The 21,413-nt window shown below is 32.1% G+C and overlaps 1 protein-coding gene and 1 long non-coding RNA gene across 3 annotated transcripts; both read right to left on the reverse strand.

The window, feature by feature from the left end:
• Nucleotides 1–122: 122 nt before the first annotated feature.
• Nucleotides 123–10,583, reverse strand: LOC143048179 (uncharacterized). Its single transcript, XM_076221703.1, has 8 exons — nt 10,436–10,583; nt 9,273–9,413; nt 8,416–8,492; nt 7,848–7,922; nt 7,138–7,258; nt 6,652–6,761; nt 4,106–4,217; nt 123–454 (listed from the first exon to the last, which is right to left on the reverse strand). Exons 1-8 carry the CDS (start codon nt 10,542–10,544, stop codon nt 177–179), a joined length of 1,023 nt encoding a protein of 340 aa, XP_076077818.1. The 5' UTR covers nt 10,545–10,583; the 3' UTR covers nt 123–176.
• Nucleotides 10,584–10,831: 248 nt separating this feature from the next.
• Nucleotides 10,832–14,330, reverse strand: LOC143048180 (uncharacterized). Of its 2 annotated transcripts, none has more exons than XR_012969759.1 (4): nt 14,244–14,330; nt 13,005–13,133; nt 11,313–11,392; nt 10,832–10,903 (listed from the first exon to the last, which is right to left on the reverse strand). It is a non-coding gene; the product is annotated as an uncharacterized LOC143048180 (long non-coding RNA). The 2 variants fall into 2 exon arrangements; XR_012969760.1 differs by having other exon boundaries at nt 13,005–13,139; nt 14,244–14,314.
• Between the last annotated feature and the right edge of the window lie 7,083 nt (nt 14,331–21,413).

Genomic DNA, 21,413 nt, shown 5'->3' on the forward strand with positions numbered 1-21,413 from the left:
AATATGAATATGATGTGTTAATGTTTTTTTTCTTTTTATATTGATCAATTATAGACAACTATCACAGATATTAATATTCAATTTGAACAGAAATTATATAAATTGTTTATTATAAAAAGAACTTATAAGTGGTCACAGTATTTTATTTTAAAACAACTATAACATCAACAATCATTTCATGGTTGACTGCCTAATGGATATTCGCACAAAGCTGGGTAGTGCTCTGCGCAGCTGCGATGATCCCAGTAGTAATTACCATTACCATGAAGATGACCATAAACATTGCGTTGTCCTATGTTAGCGCAATGTTCACCATCTGACGCTATGTTAGGATGTGAATTAGGATTCCAATGAGTGTAAGCGTGGGAATTGATAATTAGACCTGTGCTGTTCCATCTCCATGGTTTATTGAACCTGCTCCGAAAACGATATGCGTCCATCCAATAGAATGGCTCTACAATAATACACATGAAGGAAAATAAAGAAATTGAAACAGTTATACATGAGACAATGATCAAAAATGTTATTCTACATATCGTACTTGTTGCAAATGTCTTTGAGAATATTTTGTTAGCTGCTGATGACCACGAATAAGTGTTTTTACTTCTTTTAGTTGCATTAAATAAAATTGAGAATGGAAATGGGGAATGTGTCAAAGAGACAACAACCCGCCCAAATAAAAAACAACAGCAGAGGGTCACCAACAGGTCTTCAATGTAGCGAGAAATTCCCGCACCCGGAGGCGTCCTTCAGCTGGCCCCTAAACAAATATATACTAGTCCAGTGATAATGAACGCCATACTAATTTCCAAATTGTACACAAGAAACTAAAATTAAAATAATACAAGACTAACAAAGGCCAGAGGCTCCTGACTTGGGACAGGCGCAAAAATGCGGCGGGGTTAAACATGTTTGTGAGATCTCAACCCTCCCCCTATACCTCTAACCAATGTAGTAAAGTAAACGCATAACAATACGCACATTAAAATTCAGTTCAAGAGAAATCCGAGTCTGATGTCAGAAGATGTAACCAAAGAAAATAAACAAAATGATAATAATACATAAATAACAACAGACTACTAGCAGTTAACTGACATGCCAGCTCCAGACTTCAACTAAACTGACTGAAAGATTATGATTTCATCATATGAACATCAGGCACAATCCTTCCCGTTAGGGGTTTAGTATCATACCTTCATAACATATATGAGAAGAACATAACCCGTGTCATGCCAACAACTGTTTTTAGAATAAATGTGTTTAGTTCCGATGCAAAGACCTTATCAATGACTCAATATTAACGCCAAAATATGCAATCTTTAATGACTTGACAACAGTATCGTAATTATATCCCTTCTTAATAAGTCTATTCAAAGGTTTTGTAAGTTTCTGAGGTGAATACTGACACCTTTGTGCTTTATAAAGAATATTACCATAAAAAATTGGATGTGAAATACCTGAACGTATTAAAAGTCTGCATGTTGAGCTATATTTACGAATAATGTCTTTATACCGATGATAAAATTTAGTAAATGTTTTGACTAGTTTGTGATATCGAAAACCCTGGTGTAATAATTTTTCAGTAATACATAAATTTCTCTCGTTAAAATCTAAAACATTGTTACATACACGAGCGAATCGTACAGGTTGAGATATATAAACACCGTAAGATGGTGACAAGGGAACGTCACCATCTAAAAACGGATAATTAACGATAGGAAATGAAAAATCATCCCTTTTATCATAAATTTTAGTATTCAGCTTTCCATTAGTGATATAGATATCAAGATCGAGAAAAGGGCAGTGGTCATTGTTAGTATTAGCTTTATTTAAAGTAAGTTCAACAGGATAAATTTCATTAATATACATACTGAAGTCGTCATTATTGAGAGCCAAAATATCATCCAAATATCTAAAAGTATTATTAAATTTGTTTATCAGATGTTGTTTCGATGGGTCTTTGCTTAATTTTGTCATAAATTGTAACTCATAACAATACAAAAACAAGTCCGCAATAAGTGGTGCACAGTTAGTCCCCATGAAGTATGAATTAAACATCGAACTCATAAAGGAGAAGTCCATGAATACAATTAACCACTACTGGCATATTGGTATATTCGGAAGAAAATAGTGGGTTAAACATGGTGATTAGTATTGATGGCCTAATTAGAACAATTGTTTATTAAGGTTTCTACTCGCTGTTTACTCTTTTGATCATTTAAATAAATATTTATATACAACTGACACCAGCATCATTGCGTGGACCTAAATTGGATCGTTATTCTTGAATGTAATTGATAAGCTATATTTTTTTTATCTATGGAATACACTTCGGTAGATCATGTTGTCGATCAAGTACAGTACACATAAAAAGGTAACTGGGGTTCGAAGAACGTTTGAATTGAAATAAAAGGACATAGGTGTGGGTTGCGAATTATAAGGATTAAACTAAGGCTTTTAAATAAAGGATATGAGTCAGTGACCAAGTTTATAACACAGCAATAACCTTTATGAAGTTTGAAAATTACTACATTCAATATAGCTTTTGTTATCCCGACTAAAACAAATTGGTGACAAAGAACTTATTTGTACTTTATAAAGAAGTCGTATTAAGTTTTGTATGTTCAATCATTTGGAGTTGATTAAACAATGTCGGTAAATTACTTAATATGTCTCTGTACCATTTGAGTTGTTTTGTTTTGTGTGTGTTTAATACGCAACTTTCTATTGAGTAGAAACATTTGTAATTAGTTATCAAAGGTACCAGGATTATAATTTAGTACGCCAGACGCGCGTTTCTTCTACATAAGACTCATCTGTGACGCTCATATCAAAATATTTATAAAGCCAAACAAGTACAAAGTTGAAGAGCATTGAGGATCCGAAATTCCAAAAAGTTGTGCCAAAAACGGCTTAGGTAATCTATGCCTGGGATAAGAAATTCCTTAGTTTTTGTTTATTTTGTTAACAGGAAATTTATAAAAATGACCACATTATTGATATTCATTTCGGTGTTGACTACTGTGCTGGTGATACCCTCGGGGACGAAACGTCCACCAGCAGTGGCATCGACCCAGTGCTGTAAATAGTTATCAAATATACCAGGATTATAATTTAGTACGCCAGACGCACCTATTTTTTTTGGTTTTCGCTGCATCATGTATGTTCCATTGTTTCTAAAATTGTGTTCCTTAAAACAAATTAAGCCGTTAGCGTTTTCGTTCGAACTGTTTCACAAGTGTCACATAGGGTCATTTATAGCTGACTAAGTTTTTTTTCTCTCACTATCAAAGGTCGTATTGTGACCTATCATTGCTTGTATCTCGTCATTTAGACTCTTGTGGATATAAAGTTGTCTCATTGGCAATCATACCACATGTCCTTATTTTTTTTAATACAAAGTAACATGCATTTCTACTGCAACACCATCGTCCTGAATATGCATGAACTATTTGCCACTGAACGTTAAGCGACCATCCATTAATCAATCAATCAATCAATATTGCGACACTATTTCATATATTGCAAAATAAGAATGAATAGTTTGTAAATATTTTCGCTTGAGAACAAAAGTAGTTTCCACATGAATTTAACACGCATGTTTTGATTTGACAAACTTGTATGCAATTAAATGATATCAAATGATAGATCATAAAAGTGTTATCAGAGAATGTCAAGCTTGTAATAGATAAAGGCAACATTAGTATACCGTTGTTCAAAAATCATAAACCGATTGAAAGAATATAAATCTTGGTTACAACTAAAACCGAGGGAAAACATCAACTATAAGAGGAAAACCAAAGGATCAACAGGATCACTGAATGAAATGCAAAAACAACCCGCCAAAATACATAGAAGCGAACTTTTTGATAACAACTGCCATACTTCTGACCTGGTACAGGACATTTGAAATAAAATAGTGGGTTTAACCTGGTTTTATGGATAGCTAAACCTCCAGCGTATATGGCAATATCAACAAATATCGCTAACATAGCAACACTACGTGACAGAAATACAGCACAAACACACACAACTCGACAACAAATTTTGAATGAAGCATGTTGAGAACCGGTCATACCATTATCATAACATACATATACTATACCTTCCTTATATCCAAATGTGTGTTGTACATTAGCGAGAAAGGAGGACACATCATGATTTTCTTTCTCGCTACTTATGATTGCTAATCTACTGCACATACTTTCACATTCATGCTAATAAAATAAAAAAAAAATAAAACATATACTAGACATTCAAATCATTTAGACAGGAAATAAACACTTAATAAGAATAAACTAGGTCGATATGAAAAATTAATTCTGGTTATTCTGTACAAAAATACTGGTACTAAGGGTTACACTATATGATAATATACAAATATAGCCTTTGTATGAGGTCGATACACGGATATATTAACCTGAAAGAAGTAATTGACTGAGGACGAAGTCCGAGGTCGATATACTTCTTTGGGTCGATATATCCTACATTGACCTCATACAAAGGCTATATTTGTTATATTATTAATTTCAGAATATATTTGTATCAAAATCGTGAATTTTATAGATATCATATTGTCTCCTTGACAATAACAACATATTAGTTGTTATTTCATTTACTTTTTTTTTGTTTGTTTTGGCATCTTACGTATTTGAAGATTTTTTTCGTCAAATAATCGACCACAGATATCATTTGTTGAAAACGTTTAACGATATCCTGAAATTCATTACATGACGTCACAAAGTATATCGTTTTTTAGATATTCTAAAAATAACCGTGCAATATGCTTTTTGCTGTGCAATATGCTTTTTGCTATCCGCCGATTTCTCTCTACCCTTCGAAAATAAAGTTTAACATGTGACTATCCCTAAACGAATCAAATTTGTTAAAATATACGAATTAATAATATTATCAACTATGGAAAGGAAAACAACAGGTATATGCACGATCCAAAACGTAATCAAATTATATCAACGCAACATATACAAAGTTATAAAAGAAAGGAAAAGCATACATGATGTTTAGTTCTAAATTAACGCAGGAAAGATGTTGTTTTATGGTTAAACCAATTTGGCAAAACTTTTAGGAATTTTTGGTTCTCAATGCTCTTGAAATTCGTTCTTTATTTGGCCCTTTAAACATTTTTTTGATTCAAGCGTCACTGATGAGTTTTTTGTAGACGAAACGCGCGAATGGCGTAAACATAAAATTTTAATCCTGGTATCTATGATGAGTTAATTGAGAAGAAAGAGGTCAGCATAAACGAAACGTTTGCTTGAAAAGAAGACTCTATTTTATCCAACCCGTTGGCCTGTTCTATTTTCCTATTCATCTAAGTGAATCAGGATGAAAGGAGAAATGTGATAGTGGAGACAAAAATAAAAAGATACCAATGAGGCACTACAAAATATTAGTAGATGAACAAGTCCACACAAAAACACAAATGATATAGTAATATCAACTAACAAAAATGAGGATGAAATTAGGTGCTCCATCTCTATTAATAACAACAATTAATATTGAGTCTCCACAAATCTAAACGAAGCTTTCTATCGCCATCAGTTATTGTTACTTCCTTGTTCCCCCACCCCCATGTATGATATTATCAGGAATTGGGCGCAGTTTGTGAAGAAAATATATTCATAAGTCGTTTCCCATCATATAAAAATAGTAAAACCACAAAACTGAACTCCGAGGAAAATTCGAAACGAAAAGTCCCTTATCAAATGGCAAAATCAAAAGCTATACCACATTAAACGATGGATACCAACTGTCATATTCCTAACATCGTAAAGGCATTTTCTTATGTAAGCTGCCTGCTTACCAGTCTAATACCTCGTTGTGAGAAAATGGACAAGCATTACGGAAGTATAGTTGAATTTTGAAGCATTTAAAGTAATGATCTTTATTAGTTCGTGCATCAAGTGGATTGTAAGCCTGTTGCCAACACAAATGTGAAGAAGTCGGTTTTATAAACTTACAAAGAACCGGCTATTAATTGATTTTCTTACAACGAAAAGTACATTTGGAACGCATACAAGCAAAAAACTCAAGTATGTCTAACCTAGATAAACCTGTAATTGGGTGAAATTATTCTATATCTCCAAATAAGATTCATCAAATTTATTACCAGATGAACAACAAGATACCTCATTAAACTATAATTTGAATAATCAATTGTGATTTACTTTAGTTGAGAGCGCTACAAAACAATGATTCGTTGATATCGATAAATACACTCATCGCAGAGGTCTGGATTGAGTTTTTAGTAAATGGTTTGTCAAATATATCTAAGATTATCTCTTCTTGGGGTAGAATAGTTTAAGAATTTCGAAAATGCAAAGTTTTGTTTATAGTTAATTTATAATTATGACCACATCAATGATTACATATTGATGCATGTCAACACAGAAGTGCTGACTACTGTACTGGTAATACCCCTGAGGAATACAAACTCCACCAGCAGTGGGTATCGACCCAGTGGTTGTAAATAAACTCATCGTAGATACCAACCCGTGTTAATCAAAAATATAATATCAAACAAAAGTATCGCAGGAAGATAATCTTCATAAGCTATTTAACGCTTCGTCTTGTATTTCAAATGCTCTCATCAGATGGTAATGAAACGCATTATGAATATTCACAACTTACCTTTGCAGCTGTTCTTGTTTTCTTCCATCGACCAACAAAATAGCAAGTGTCTGCACTTTTTGCAAAACCAATAGGACAGTCACCAGCCTTTAATATGTTAGGTTGACAATCTGTTTAAAATATAGTAGGATATCCTATAGTATTAAATATTGTTGTCTTTCATTCATAGCTCTAGTCACATCTTTTGTCAGCATGCAACAAGTCTTGCTGACCGTTTTTTCTAGTATGTATTACCCATATCTTGTCTCAATTTAATGAGTAAATAAAGGGTATAAACCCTTGTTAGTTGTCATCGACCGCATGGCAAAATCTAAATTAATGTCTTTTCTTCTTGATATCACGAAACAGTGGTAAACAATTAAATGATGACATGCGCTCTGAGTCTCTAGCGATAACTTTGCATTTCACTCTGCTGTCATGATTAAGGAAATTATCAGTCAGTTAGATCAAAAGAAAAAATCGTAAAATAACGATAATAGTTATTACCTGAAGGAAGTCCGAGATTTTTTACTTGTGCAATGGTCTGCTTTGGAAGATAAAATGCATTACAGAAACTAGTGTTACAACATGTCCCATCTATATCTCTGGATAACAGATTGCTACACGTCTATGAGGAAAATGTAACACAATTAATGTTTTCAAAATAAGAAAGTTCAAGCATATTTAAAAAAAAACTTATCATAAGATTAAATGAAAACATTTTTATACTCATGAATAAATACATGAAATTGAAATTAGATATTAAAGGAGGGATGACTTCAACTCTACCACTCAAAATTCTAATTTCTATAGCTTCCTATTAAGCTTGGAATACCGTTTCAATATATACACTCCAAAGTAAGGCATTGATTGAATGGTGACACAAAGAGATGGAAACCTAAAGTTTAAGAAGTTTAAATCAATCCATTTATCGTAAATACTTGTTGTCAACCAACACCCATTGTCAATTTCTAGTATTAAGTGCAACTATAGGGCAGGTTTGACAATATATCTATGGTATCAATTATTTCCAGTTCGACTAAATATATGCGTTCAACATAGTCACTGAAACCTATGTTAATTACGAAGAGGACGTCATCTACAAAGCGAAACCATAAAAGGATTAATGCAGCTTTTTTCTGAGAAGCATCTGTTATAAATCTGCCTCTTAAATTTAGACAGTAATAACTAAAACATTGGTATACGTTCATATGCACCTGCTTTTCAATACATCCTAATTTATATCCACTCTGAAAACCAGACACATGAGTTTCTGCTGCTACACAAACCTCCTGGAAGTTTAGAAATAACATATTTTAATTTCGATTAATGTTACTGTCATATATAAACTAACTCCTTTTTATTAGTTCTGTAGCAATTATAACTGGTGTGTTTTGCTATTGGTTGTTGCATTCATTTCGGCTAACTGTTATTTAGCTTTAAAGATCTGCAGCGGCAATTTTAAGATTATCTCTAAAATTGACGAAATACTATAAATACATTCTGATGTTTTCTAATATTTCGATATAAACTGGCTGACAAAAGGAATCTTTTGTTTTTCATATTAAATGCCATTGGGTTTTTTTTCAATATTTTTTTCCACTTTCATCTTAATTTATCTTATTCATAATAAAAGCAGTATACAGTCGTTATAAAATTAGAGATATATTTTTTTGGCATTTAGATATACTTATTCAAAGAAAGCTTAAGTAGCAAATATTAAGGTATTTTGCTTTTTTGTTGAAATTTTTGTTGTAGTTTTATTTCTGATAATAAATAAATTACCGTATGTTTATTACACTGAACCTTACTGGAACAGTTATGTGGTTGGTTCACAAGGGAACAATCATAACATGTGAAAGCTACAAAATAATGCAAAGGAAATAAAAATAGCCGCATATTATTACTAGATATAAGAAAATGTGGTATGAGTGCCAATGAGACAACTCTCAATCCAAGTCACAATTTATAAAAGTAAATCATTTTAGGTCAAAGTACGGTTTGCAACACGGAGCCTTGGCTCACAACGAACAGCAAGCTATAAAGGGCCCCAAAATGACCAGTATAAAACCATTCTAATGGGACAACGGTCTAATCCATATAAAAAACGAAAAATGAGAAAACACTTATGAACCACATCAAGAAACGAAAACTACTGAACATCAGATTCATGACTTAGGACAGGTGCAAACAATTTCAGAGGGTTTAAACGTTTTTTCCCACTCCTATTTGAAACAATAGTTTAACATTCAAACATAGAAAGTCACACTATAAAATATCAATTTAAATGGTTTAACTCAATCAAAAGACATATTAACTACTAGTTCACAATGCCAATCCTACAGTTTTATCAAAATGTTTATGTTGCAGAGTTGATTATATTTATAACCTACCTTGTCTCACTTTAATTGCATTTTGCGCGATTTGATTGTTTACATTTCATGTTGTCACAGCTTTATATACCTCATCAAGATATATACCGAAGTTAGGTTTGCTGTTTTTCTATTTATTCACGAACAATTTAATATATTCATATGCGTTATATTGTGCAAAAAGAATTGCATTAGTCAAAAGAATGTTCTACATGCTTTTCTGAACTCATTATTGCATTTTTCTTAAATTTTTTATCATTACATACTTACAGCATTGTCCGCAGGTTTGTGGACAAAGCGAAGAAACACATTGTTTATCACATCCCTTGTTCTGTGACAAAAATCTACATGCTTCTGTGTCTATTTCGTGACATCCTTGGCTGACACCTTTATCTTTGGACGTTGGTTGAACTGATAAAGAGAAAGAAATAGTTGACGTAAAAAGGACAAGCTTGTCTGTATTATTCTTAATCACATATATAGTTGACCTTCGATCAAACTTTAACTTATTGTTGAAACTAATGCTTCAATACTATGTTGTGGCTTTGATTTTATGGTTTTAATTGTTGTTCATTTGTTGCCTTGTTAAAAGAGCTTGATTTACCTTATCAATGAATGCTGAAAAATATTATATATGCCTTTCACTTTGTATTCCAACGGAACTAGCCTATAGGAGAAATTCATACTTATCCGTTTAAAAAGAGGGGTAGACACTGATGGATAATTCAAACATACAAGGCAAAAGGAAAGAAAGAAAGAAACGACAATGACAAACAAGTTCAGACAGTACTACGTAGAATAATATTAGAACATGCAACACATAGAAAACCAAAATAACTGAGAGTGATTTCGGATGCTCCGTTCGGGTTGTAGATTCTGATTCACATGTGGTACCAATTATATTATTCATGGTATTGCCAAGATTGGTGTGAATAATACATATGATTTAAAAAACACTTAAAAGAATCATTCTAAAGCATGGAGTGTTTTAGTTAAAGGTAAAAGCATTTATTTTTTGCTGACAATCTGGAGTAAATTTTAAATACCTGCGTAACCGTACTACATGCATATGAAAAAGAGAGTCGCAAATGTATATACAAATAAGAAAATTAGATTTAATTTCCAATTTCACATTTATTCACAATATATGTTTGATTAACATATATCACACAATTATAATGTTTTCTGTATTAATACAAAGAAATCTAGTCTCTTTTCTATTCAAAATGGTAACACAGACACAGAATCTTTTACAGCTGCTTTTGTCCTTTTAATATTGATCAGATCTATACATTTAAAATAGACAGTTTTTTTTACCATTTCAACAGTGGTCGTAATTGTAAATGTATCTTTGAAAACATTGAGTTCAAATATGTCTAAGAATATAATAGATAATTCACCTTATTCATTAACGTGACAGAAAATATACAAACCAGTTAGAACTGTAGGCATTGAAACATTGTCTGGCTCTTTGTATTTATTGCACAAATCAAAACTACAGCATCCACCCAACAAATCAACGGTTCGCCTTACGTTTGGCATGGAAGGATGATCAGATATCAAACCAAACAATGAACTGCAAATCTGGAATTTCGAACAATGTATATTGACTATTTGATTTAAATTTTCCTTTTTAATGAATAAACAAATAAATGAATAGATAGATATATCAAATAAGAAATAAACACAATTGATCTCGCGTGTTCAAGTAGTTATACATCTTTGGTTATCATTGTTTTGTGTTGGAGAGTTCCTGATCATGACGAACAGGGTAAACTTCATTTGAAAGTTTTGATAATGCCGTAACAATTAAAGTAGATGGTACCTGCCTCATTATCTACACAACCCAACTGATACACCTTTTCATATAATGGTGTGACTGTTTGCGTTGCTATACACATCTGAAAAATACATTTAGAAATGAAAAGAACTGAATTTTTTGTGTCTGGGAAGAGATAGAGAGGGAATATTTTTGGTTATGAATTATATATACATGTATTACTGTTTAATATAAACGTGCTAAATAATCCTTTATGTTACTATACACTATAGGCTTTGCTCATTGTTGAAGGATTACGATGAACTGTTGATGCTTACATCCTCATCTCTTGGTATAAGGTGGATAATTGTATTGGCCAATCGTATTTTTATGTAAAAATGTCTTGCCTGATCCGCGGTTTTATTTTGTTGTCGAATTGTTTTCTCACTGGAATGTACGATTAACTAGTCTTTTTTAATATGAAAACAGTATATATATCTATGTCTTGAAAATAAATTAAAAAAAAGTTTAAAGATAAATTAACATTATACCATTGACAAATTACTGCATTTAACAGTGTGTGTACAGTTAGCTGGGTGATCAACACTATCACAAGAGTAACATGTCAGTGCTGCAATACGGAGAAAACTATAGCAATGAACTACAACCCTATTTGATTGTATCTTCCACAAATACTATTACTCAAAAACTGTAATAAAACTAGCATATACATTACTAGAAGGAAACTCGGTTCAAATATATTCTGTATTTCATTGTTTGGTTCGATAAATGTAAGATAATGAATATGGAATAGTTATACAATGTAGTGCCGCTACGTTAAACGAGAAGGGGCTTAAAAGTGTAGCTAGTTGGTATTTTGTTTTGAAACATTGCAAAGTATTATGGTAGTATATGATTTTTTTTAACATTGCATTCATGACAGGATAAACATTATAGAATGAAGATAAAGATTCAGTTATTGTTAGAATTTATCTTGCAGTTCACAATTTTGTTTTACTTGGTTTGATGTCGATCTTAATTTTTAGTATAGGTGCCTTACTGCAAGAGGTTAACTATTGCAACAAATCACGTTCTTCTGCAATATTTAGTCGTCAGTCGTTTACTTTTCCATTATCCATAGAAATATAAGGTCCAATTTAAAAAGATATATATATTTAGGGTATCTTGATTAAAGTTTAGGTTTTTCTGTTCTGACTTGGAAAAATACAAAAATATAACAAAAGTAAGGTAAGCTTTTTTATGTTTTAAAACCCATAATGTAGATAGAGAAAAATTTTTAGAATATCAAGATCTACATATCTTCAACTTCAACCAAGATTATCAAGCTAACAGTATAAATCCTAAAAGAGTTAGTGTTTTTTTATCCTGAAATCAATCTTGTATTGTACAAATAACAGATACACAAATATTTTTTTGCTTTATTTAATAAAGTCTCCTGCTACCCCACTTCCATGTTGAGCAATTGGTAATTTGGATAATCAAATGACAAAACACATCAAAAACGAATGGACAACAACTGTCATATTCCTGACTGGGTAGACATGGCAACAGGAAGAAGTGCTGCACATATTTATGAGTTATAATTTATAAATGAATTAGCAAAGACCCATCGAAACAACATCTGATACAAACATTTATTAACACTTAGATATTTGGATGATATATTGACTCTCCATAATGACGACTTCAGTATGTACACTGGTGAACTGACTTAAAATAATGGTAACACTAACATAAACACTCGCATGTCAGTAACTGATATTAGTCACTTGTTAATTTATGTTGCATTATCATTTTTATCAGTTTCTTTTGTTATTTATTCTTTTAAACAGAGTTTTACTGTGCATATTGCTGTGTGTTTTTTTAATTCTCAATTGACTGGAGGTATAGAGGAGGATTGAGATCTCAAAACACATTTGTAACCCTACCGCACTTTTTCGCCTGTTCCAAGTCAGCATCCTCTGGCCTTTGTTAGTCTTGTATGTCTAGCTTTTTAAACTTTAGCTCATTGATATGTTATAAAGTTAAGATTGGTGTCCAATTTTACTGAACTAGTAAATATTGTGATTTATTGGCCAGCTGTAGCCCGCCTCCAGTTTTTTTTCTCTCGTTGTGTTGAAGAACCATTGGTGGGCTTCGGCTGTTTTCTGCTTTATGGTCTGGTTCGTGTATCTCTGACACATTCCCCATTTATATTCTCATTTGATTAATGCAATACATACGACACTGGTCACATGTACTAGGGCACAAACGAGCAGTACAGTTATCTTGGCACAAGTCTGATTTAATGGCAGCTAAACGTTGACATGCTAAGGTATTGTGATCATTGCATATACTAGCACCATGTATTCCTAAAACTAGAACCAGTTTTGTATCACTATGTTTTGTTTTTTAACCCGTTCGATGAAATACATTAGATACTTAAATATATATGAAAACAATATTGCAACAGAACAGCTAGCGAATCGAACCCATCGATATACTGGAATTTTCTTATACAATGCATTTCCAAAGACCATTTCCCGTAAAATAATTATCATTTGACACTTATTTTGCATACATTCCATCTTCATGCCTTATATATCATGTACTGTGCTACGAAGCTGGATTACAACGATCTGACGAAGAAAGGTAACACCCAGCCACCGAAAGCTTTATTCTAGAGTCTATGTGGCTGAGTGGTCTAGCGCGTCGGGCATAGTGAAAGGCGATTTGGTGCCATGATATCTCAGTAGCATGAGTTCGAATCCTGGCGAGGGAAGAACAACAAATTTGCGAAAGCAAATTTACAAATCTAACATTGAATGGCTGATTTTAAGACGAATTACATATATAGTTAACAAAATTGATGTTCCATATAATTTTCATAAGGGACACATATCTAAAAAAAAATATATTATCGCAGCAGTTTCTAATATTTACTCGAAATAATTCCGATGTCAATCTTTGACATTAATGTCATTAAACGGAAAATTATAAGAAAAGAAGTGATTAAAGCATTTAAGATATTGATTTTTTTCAAATTATTCCTATTTTAAAATGTATTGTTTGAAAACATTATGCCTGCAAAAATCAAATCCATATTTTGTGAACAAATATGAGTTACGCATTTGTATTAATTTTCGTCGTATAAAAGGTCTGACACAACTCCTTGTTTATACAGATATATTGCGCTGAATATAACGAAATTCAAAAGTCAAAAGGAAAAGTAGCACATGGATGAACAACTCTATGTAGCTTACAAAATTGGAGAGTCGGAGAGAAGAATAATTGCGCAATTTACGGACACAATTTGAATGCATGCATTCGCATAATGAAAATTCAGCGAGGACAACGGACTTCGTTAGTATTGACGATCATATTATGAATGTCCCGTTTATTTAAAAGTATGGTATTTGTATGTAAATAAACCAACTAAGGATTATGAAGTACAGGAAGTTTAGCCGTATATATTTATTTACCTAAAGTATTGATAATGATTCCTAAAATCAGGGTCAAAATCTTCATGGCTGTAAAGTGTAACCCTGTGAAATCTTATCTTGTTGATAATTTAGAACTTGATTTACCTTTCTCGTAATGTGGAGGCGAGACATAATTTATTTCTATGTCAAACATAGGCATGGACACGACAATCATATTTATATTTAGACAGTCTTCAACTATCAGTTATAATGATTTCAACATGTTCCCCACTATATTGTATTGAATACTTATTCTTAATATTAAATATGGGCAAAGAAAGGGGTATTTTATGTCACTGAAACAACAACCAAAATGACATAAAAAAAGATTTTCACAGATAAACATACAACATACAAATGCTTAGTATTTTCAATTCTAAACCCTATCGGTCTTTGAAAGTTAAAGAATATTCTGTTGGTCTTGAACGAGAAGGTCTGGTGAATCCGAAATATTTTTTTAACTGACCTAGTACACAGTTTTAGTAAAGAGCCATCTTAGTACCCTCCCCGCGATGCAGACTCATTGGTGGCCTTTGGCTGATGTCTGCTCTTTGGTCAGCTTGTTGTTTCTTTGAAATAATCCCCATATCCATTATAAATTTCCAAATTATATATTTCATACTTGTATCAAAAAAAATTAAAATGATAGTTTTATTAACACATACTGTAGAAGTCTTTAGAAAAACTAATTATTAATTATCAATTAACTTGTAAACATTTTTTGAATGACTTTCATAATGGACAGTCATATATATAATGTAAACCTTCTGTCATTTCCATAATTGCATTGCTTGTATATGAGTTATAAGGGAATATACTCTCTTGTAACACATCTATAATGTGTCCGCATGATCGGTAAAGTTGCTTGAATTTGCTTCAGTCCTTTATATGCCCTTATATTAAATGACTGACAGCATGGTTAGGTATTAATTGCCGAATATTTTGTATAGAGAAATAAATGCAGCATAAAACAGATTCACACGTTTTCATTTAACCGAAATCTCATAATTTGAATGATATTTATACTAATCGCAATACTTTGTATTATATGTAGTAAAATATTATTTAAAAAAATTTTCATATCTTTTCATATCTGGGTTGCGTCAGAACACAATGCTTTGTACCAATTTCTAGCTATGTTTTATTATTTCCTATGATATTTTGGTAACTGTGTTAAAAATTTTAGAGTGTTACGAATCTTTATAAAGAGTTAGTGTAAATTCGGTGCAAACGCCCCTTCATCAAAATGGAAATCAAACAGGTCAAATATAAAAACTTGGTACATATTGGTTACAGACATTCATAAAGTGGATTAAAGTAATACTCAAGAGCGAAAACTGTAACTACAGATAACGTTTACAATACAATTTTACTATTCATAATCAGGTGCTTTGTGAGTCGGCATTGAGAAAATGAAGCTTCAGGTCTATGTGTTATTTACCCTTTTTATGACAACAATTGTCTTTTGAAGTGGCTTCAACGTTGACTACGATGAGTTGATCAGCGTGATTGCCACAACATACAGAAACCATTCGTAAGCTTAAGTTGGAAGACAAATTGAATCACCATGAAATGTTACATGCTGTACATAATAAAGCAGCAATTGAGCAGCGGGAGCAGATCAGTATTCTGGAAAATACAATAAAAGCCAAGGAGAGACACTTATCAGTCAGAGGAATCAGTTAGAAGATATTCAAAACAAGTGTAGACAGTTCAAAAGAGCAGACGCCGATACATCAAGTAAGAATTGATATCAGTAGCAAAACAATTGTGTAATTCGTTAAGTCTTTTATTTTAGATTCGTTCAACAATTGGTTGAAATTTAAAAACGGACGCAAGCAACAGTTGGGACACTAAATAGGAATTATTAATGCTAGGGATAACAAAAAAACAAACCCAACAACGGTCGGTACGGAACTTTGAATTACTGGTTCCTGGTTTTCAAAAAGAGATAAAATGACACATAAGTTAGCAACTATGAGTCAACGTATGGCTCTCAGCAATTAGACAATCCATACCGCTAAGCATGACAAATGTTAAACAACTCAAACAAGAAAATAAACGGCCTGAGTTATGTAAATAAACAATAAACAACTACACAACAACAAACGACAATCACTGAGTCACAGGCCCCTGACTGTGGACAGACACGTAAAGAATTCGTCGGGGTTTATTATGTGTGCAGACGCTCTAGACCCCCTGAACTCGGACAGAGGTCTATCAACAAAACAGAAGAACTAACTGTAAAACCTTGACTAAACAAATTAAATCAAACCACACATTAAAACCACTAAAAAAAAGACACAAAATACAGATCTGATAGTAATCGCAGTTTCAGAAAGTTTATCTAAGACGATTAAAACTAAGACATAACTATATATCAATATCAAAAACAAAACATGTTTTTTGTTGTTTAAATCTACAATTAATGATTTCAAAACGGTCGTTCTCGATACAGTTCTATATCCTTGTTCAGTGATGTAAAATGATAAGTATTAGTTCTTCTCGACACTTTATAACCCGATAGCAGTGCGTTCAGTAACAACGCCTCGGTTCTACACGAAGTGAAATTCATTTTTTGTTATTATAAGAGACGAGTCTATTTGGAATATCATACCTGTCTTATTGAAAACAAAAACAATGTGGAATGCATCAGATAAGAATGTAACTAATTTTTTCTTCTCTAAAATCGGAAATTTCGCACCAATCGACTATTTAACGATGTGTTACATGCAACTGGTTATAAAATTAAAGACTTCAATTACATAACATTGAATATTTTTGACGAATCGACTATATAACTCAAGACTGATTAAAAATAAATATATGACGGAGAAAAACTACTTTTTTTTTCATACTCCCAATAACGTTTAAAATACAAATATTTTGTTCGAGTATATTGCAAATTCATGATAACCAGAATAGAAATGACCCCTTAAATGTCTTTAACATCAAGAGTGTCTTAAAGTTTATCTTTCTAAATGACTAACTAACAATTTGTTTTTACTATCATAGAAATATTATGAAGATATATTTTCAACAAGCGATATCAACCAGATGTGAGTTCTTGACTAAAACATGCAAGGGTTTTCTATCTCAGGAATCGATTACCTTAGCTGTATTTGGCAAAACTTTTAGGAATTTTTGTTCCTAAATACTCTTCAACTTTGTACTTAATTTAGCCTTTTCAACATGTTTTTATTCGAGCGTCACTGATGAGTCTTTTGTAAACGAAAGGCACGTCTGACGCAAATATAAAATTTCAATCCTGGTATCTATAATGAGTTTGTTTCTTTGTTCCAAAGGTCTGCTCCAAAATGTTTGACTATACTCATAACAATTTTGTATAAATATCAAAACTATCGACATTTTTACGCTCTACATTTCTATTATCAGGCTTTCTTGAAAAAATCTACAAAATCGTCTCATTAAGCATTATTATTTTTTTTTAAATACATGGGAATCTAAAAAGATACGAATTCCTTGTTTTAAGCCGTAAAAATTCTAACATTGTGAAGAACCATACTGATCAAACAACAGATACATCGTACAATTTGTGATAATAGTGCAAGACTTTTTCATTACCATAATATTTGTTTAATATGTTAGATTGCTTTTGCAAGAGCGGTAATCCAAAGGGAAATAATTAAGCACTTTTTCTGACCATATTTGTTTTAAATATATGAAATAGAACTTATATAGTACATTCTCAGAGACAGACTGACAAATCTTCTTACAAAATTCTTGGATTTAATTTTCATACATACATGTATTGATGATGTCCTAGCTCTCAGTTACCAACATGTCAGTTAGTACATCCATCTGGTATATACCAGTGACCTTGAGATTTCGACCTAGATAGAAGGTCTGCTTCATGTTTTGATCTTTAGTCGATATTGACTTCAAACAGAAATATGAGATTACTGCTCCAATAAAGTAACGAGTAAGAACAGCAGACACCGACATAACTTAAGTTGAAAGATACGATGCGTATATGTCGAAACTTACTAGTGACACGGTCTTAAAATATCCAAATAATCGTTTGTCATATAAGTTACATACTACATGTATTCAATCTGCCATAAAATTCACTGAAAACGGGCCAATGTTTCACAGAACGTATCATAAAGAGTATCATGAACGACAAAAAATATATTCAAACGTTTATAATACAAAATATAACAGACATGAAATTTTAATATATTCCATACATTATGTTTTAGAAGAAATTATATATTGTTTTTTTAAGATTTTTTTTCTGGAAAAAAATTCTAAATATGCATGCAGTTATTTGTGTCGTTTGCTTGAAGTATGGAAGTATACGATTAATCTTTTTAAAGGCTTATGCATTGTTTTAGCATCATCTAACTCAAGCGACCCTGCCTTTTATGCTTACTTAGAAGCAGCTGAAACCAATCCTAAATCAAACATGGTAGTTAAGTTTGATACACCAATCACAAATATAGGTGGAGCCTACAGCGTCGAGAAAGGTCTGTTTACCGTTCCAATGAAAGGAGTATATGTGTTCTCTTTGACTATTGTTTCATCCAGTCGTGGTGTGATTTTCACTGAAATCGTCGTTAACAGTGAGCCAATAGGAAGCATGATAACACACGCTGAGCAGTCATCAGATTTTCATACTACTACCACTGTGGTTGTGAAAGAGCTCAATCAAGGCGACCTCGTATTTATTCGCACAAAACCGTTTTCTCGCACTCTTGGGTATATAAATAGCCGGGAACATTATAGGTCCTCTTTCAGTAGATGGTTATTAAAGTGATAAAATCAGACAAAAATAAAATTGCTTCTAGTTTCAAAATGAAATATTACTAAATTTATTTAATTTCTGTTAGAAAACGTTACATCCTTGAAAAGATATATGATTTGAACTTTAAAACTGAGAAAGGAAATGGTGAATATGTCAAAGCGACAACCACCCGACCATAGAGCAAACAACATGTATCTTTGTATTCAAAAGTAAGAAAGAAACCAAAACAACAGAGTACAACTCACACACACACACATATGTATGTATCTGTCAGTCCAAAAATGGTCTTCAACATAAAAAAAAAAGTACATTGAAAATAGTAACAAGTGACTTTCGTATAAAAAAAAAAACATTGTTTGAACTAAATCGGCATTTACTGTTGGACTTTTAACGTGTTAAATCCAGCTGCAGGATAGAAATCCACAGAAATACATTCATTCTTTTTTAAACACATTATTGTATTCAAGCCGACATACATATGTTTAAATTAAGCAGGCTTTCCCTAAATGTAACCTGTTTTACTGAAAAAAGGTTTGCTTTTTAAATTGGTGGACTTAGCAGTGCACCATTTGTAGGAAATAGTTTCTTCATTTAAATAAACATGATGAAAGCTTATGATGTGAGCATTCTCGTTATAAACATCTGCATTATTTGGAAGAGTTGTATTGGCAAAGTGAGCTTTTTTCGTTATTTTGTGTCCAAACGTTAGTGTTTACAAAAATGTTCTCCTCTAGATCTGAAACTATACAATCCAAATTTAACCAAACTTGGCCACAATCATCATTTTAGTATCTAATTTAAAAAAAGTTCGATGACCCTCTTATCAATTAATAGGGTCGATATGGCTAACAATAGAACATTAGGTGAAGATTTATTTTCAAAACTATAAGAGAGACAGAGACACTATAAAAAGCAAAAAACATGAGCAAGACAAGATCTACAAATAAGAAAGCGTAGCCTTAATCGTTCTACGTTGTCTATTAAGGCTACGCTCTTTGATCACAATTTTTACAATTTCTGGTGCTTCTGCCTATGACTAGTATCTTGAAAACTATACAAATCTAGATAGACACTTTCTAATGCAAACAAAAATCATCAAAACAAGATCTACAAATCAAAATTCAAATTCAGCCAAAATCGTTGGTAGATTGGCTTTAAAGAACCATATGTTTACACATTTTTGGTGTTTCACTATACTTCAATAATTAGGATTTGCTCCTGACATAAACACTGTTCCAACTAAGTTATGGACAAAATTAAATTATATCTATTAATCGTATTGATAATGATTCCTAAAGACAGTGTCATAATCTTCATGGCTGAAAAGTGTATCGCAACGGGATCTTATCTTGTTGATAGTTTAGAACATGATTTACCTTTCTCATAATGTGGAGGCGAGGTATTTCATCTATCGTTATATTTGTATAGTTTAGTCTTTAGTAATAGTTTTTCTTTTTTTACAACATGGTAATAAATATTTTTTGTTTCCAAAAACTTACACGAGGTCACTGTTCCAAAAGCTGATATAGCTTAACAATATTCGTAGATACATATCATTAAACATAAATCTTAAAGATTGAATGGAATATAACATTTCACAAGTATATTTAAAGAGTAGTCATAATACGAACGAATGTTTTTACTCATATCATCTGTCCAAGAAGATGTGAACACATAATGTCATGAATATGCCAGTAACCAACCGACAAAAAATATCAAAAGACAGTATCCATACAATATAGCAAACATTAAATCGTCCAAATACGACCATTCCCTCTTCATCCCCACCAGTGGACTACTAGAATGTACATAGTTTTTGTACTTCTAATATATATTTGTATACTGCAGCTTGAAAACATTGTAACCAATTTTAAGTTGCAGTATACAATCAATAATATGTCAATGTCACAAAATTATCAACTTTTTCGATTCAACACGAATCAGTTGGGAGGCTTGGAAAACCTTGATCATCTCCAGTTTAAAGCCTCGTACAAAACATTAACATTTTTCTGACATTGACCTAAACGTGTTTATTTGTATGTTATAAATCTTATACATGAGTGAGGGTCAATTCATTAGCAATTAATTATACATCAAAAGGTAAATTAAAAATGTCAAGTATAAGAACTAAGATATATTGAATACAAACATTTATAAAGTGGATCGAATTAATATATAAGAGCAAAAACTGTAACTTAAGATAACGTTTATAATAGGAATTGACTATTCATAATCTGGTGCTTTGGGAGTCGGCATCGAGAAAATGAAGCTTCAAGTCTATGTGGTATGTGCCCTTTTTCTGACCACAATTGTCTTTTGCAGTGGCTCTAACGTTGACTACGACGAGTTGTTAAGCGTGATTGCCAAAAATACAGAAACCATTCGTAAGTTAGAAGATAAAT

This window comes from Mytilus galloprovincialis, chromosome 10 (genome assembly GCF_965363235.1).
Source record: "Mytilus galloprovincialis chromosome 10, xbMytGall1.hap1.1, whole genome shotgun sequence".
Taxonomy (NCBI): Eukaryota; Metazoa; Mollusca; class Bivalvia; order Mytilida; family Mytilidae; genus Mytilus; species Mytilus galloprovincialis.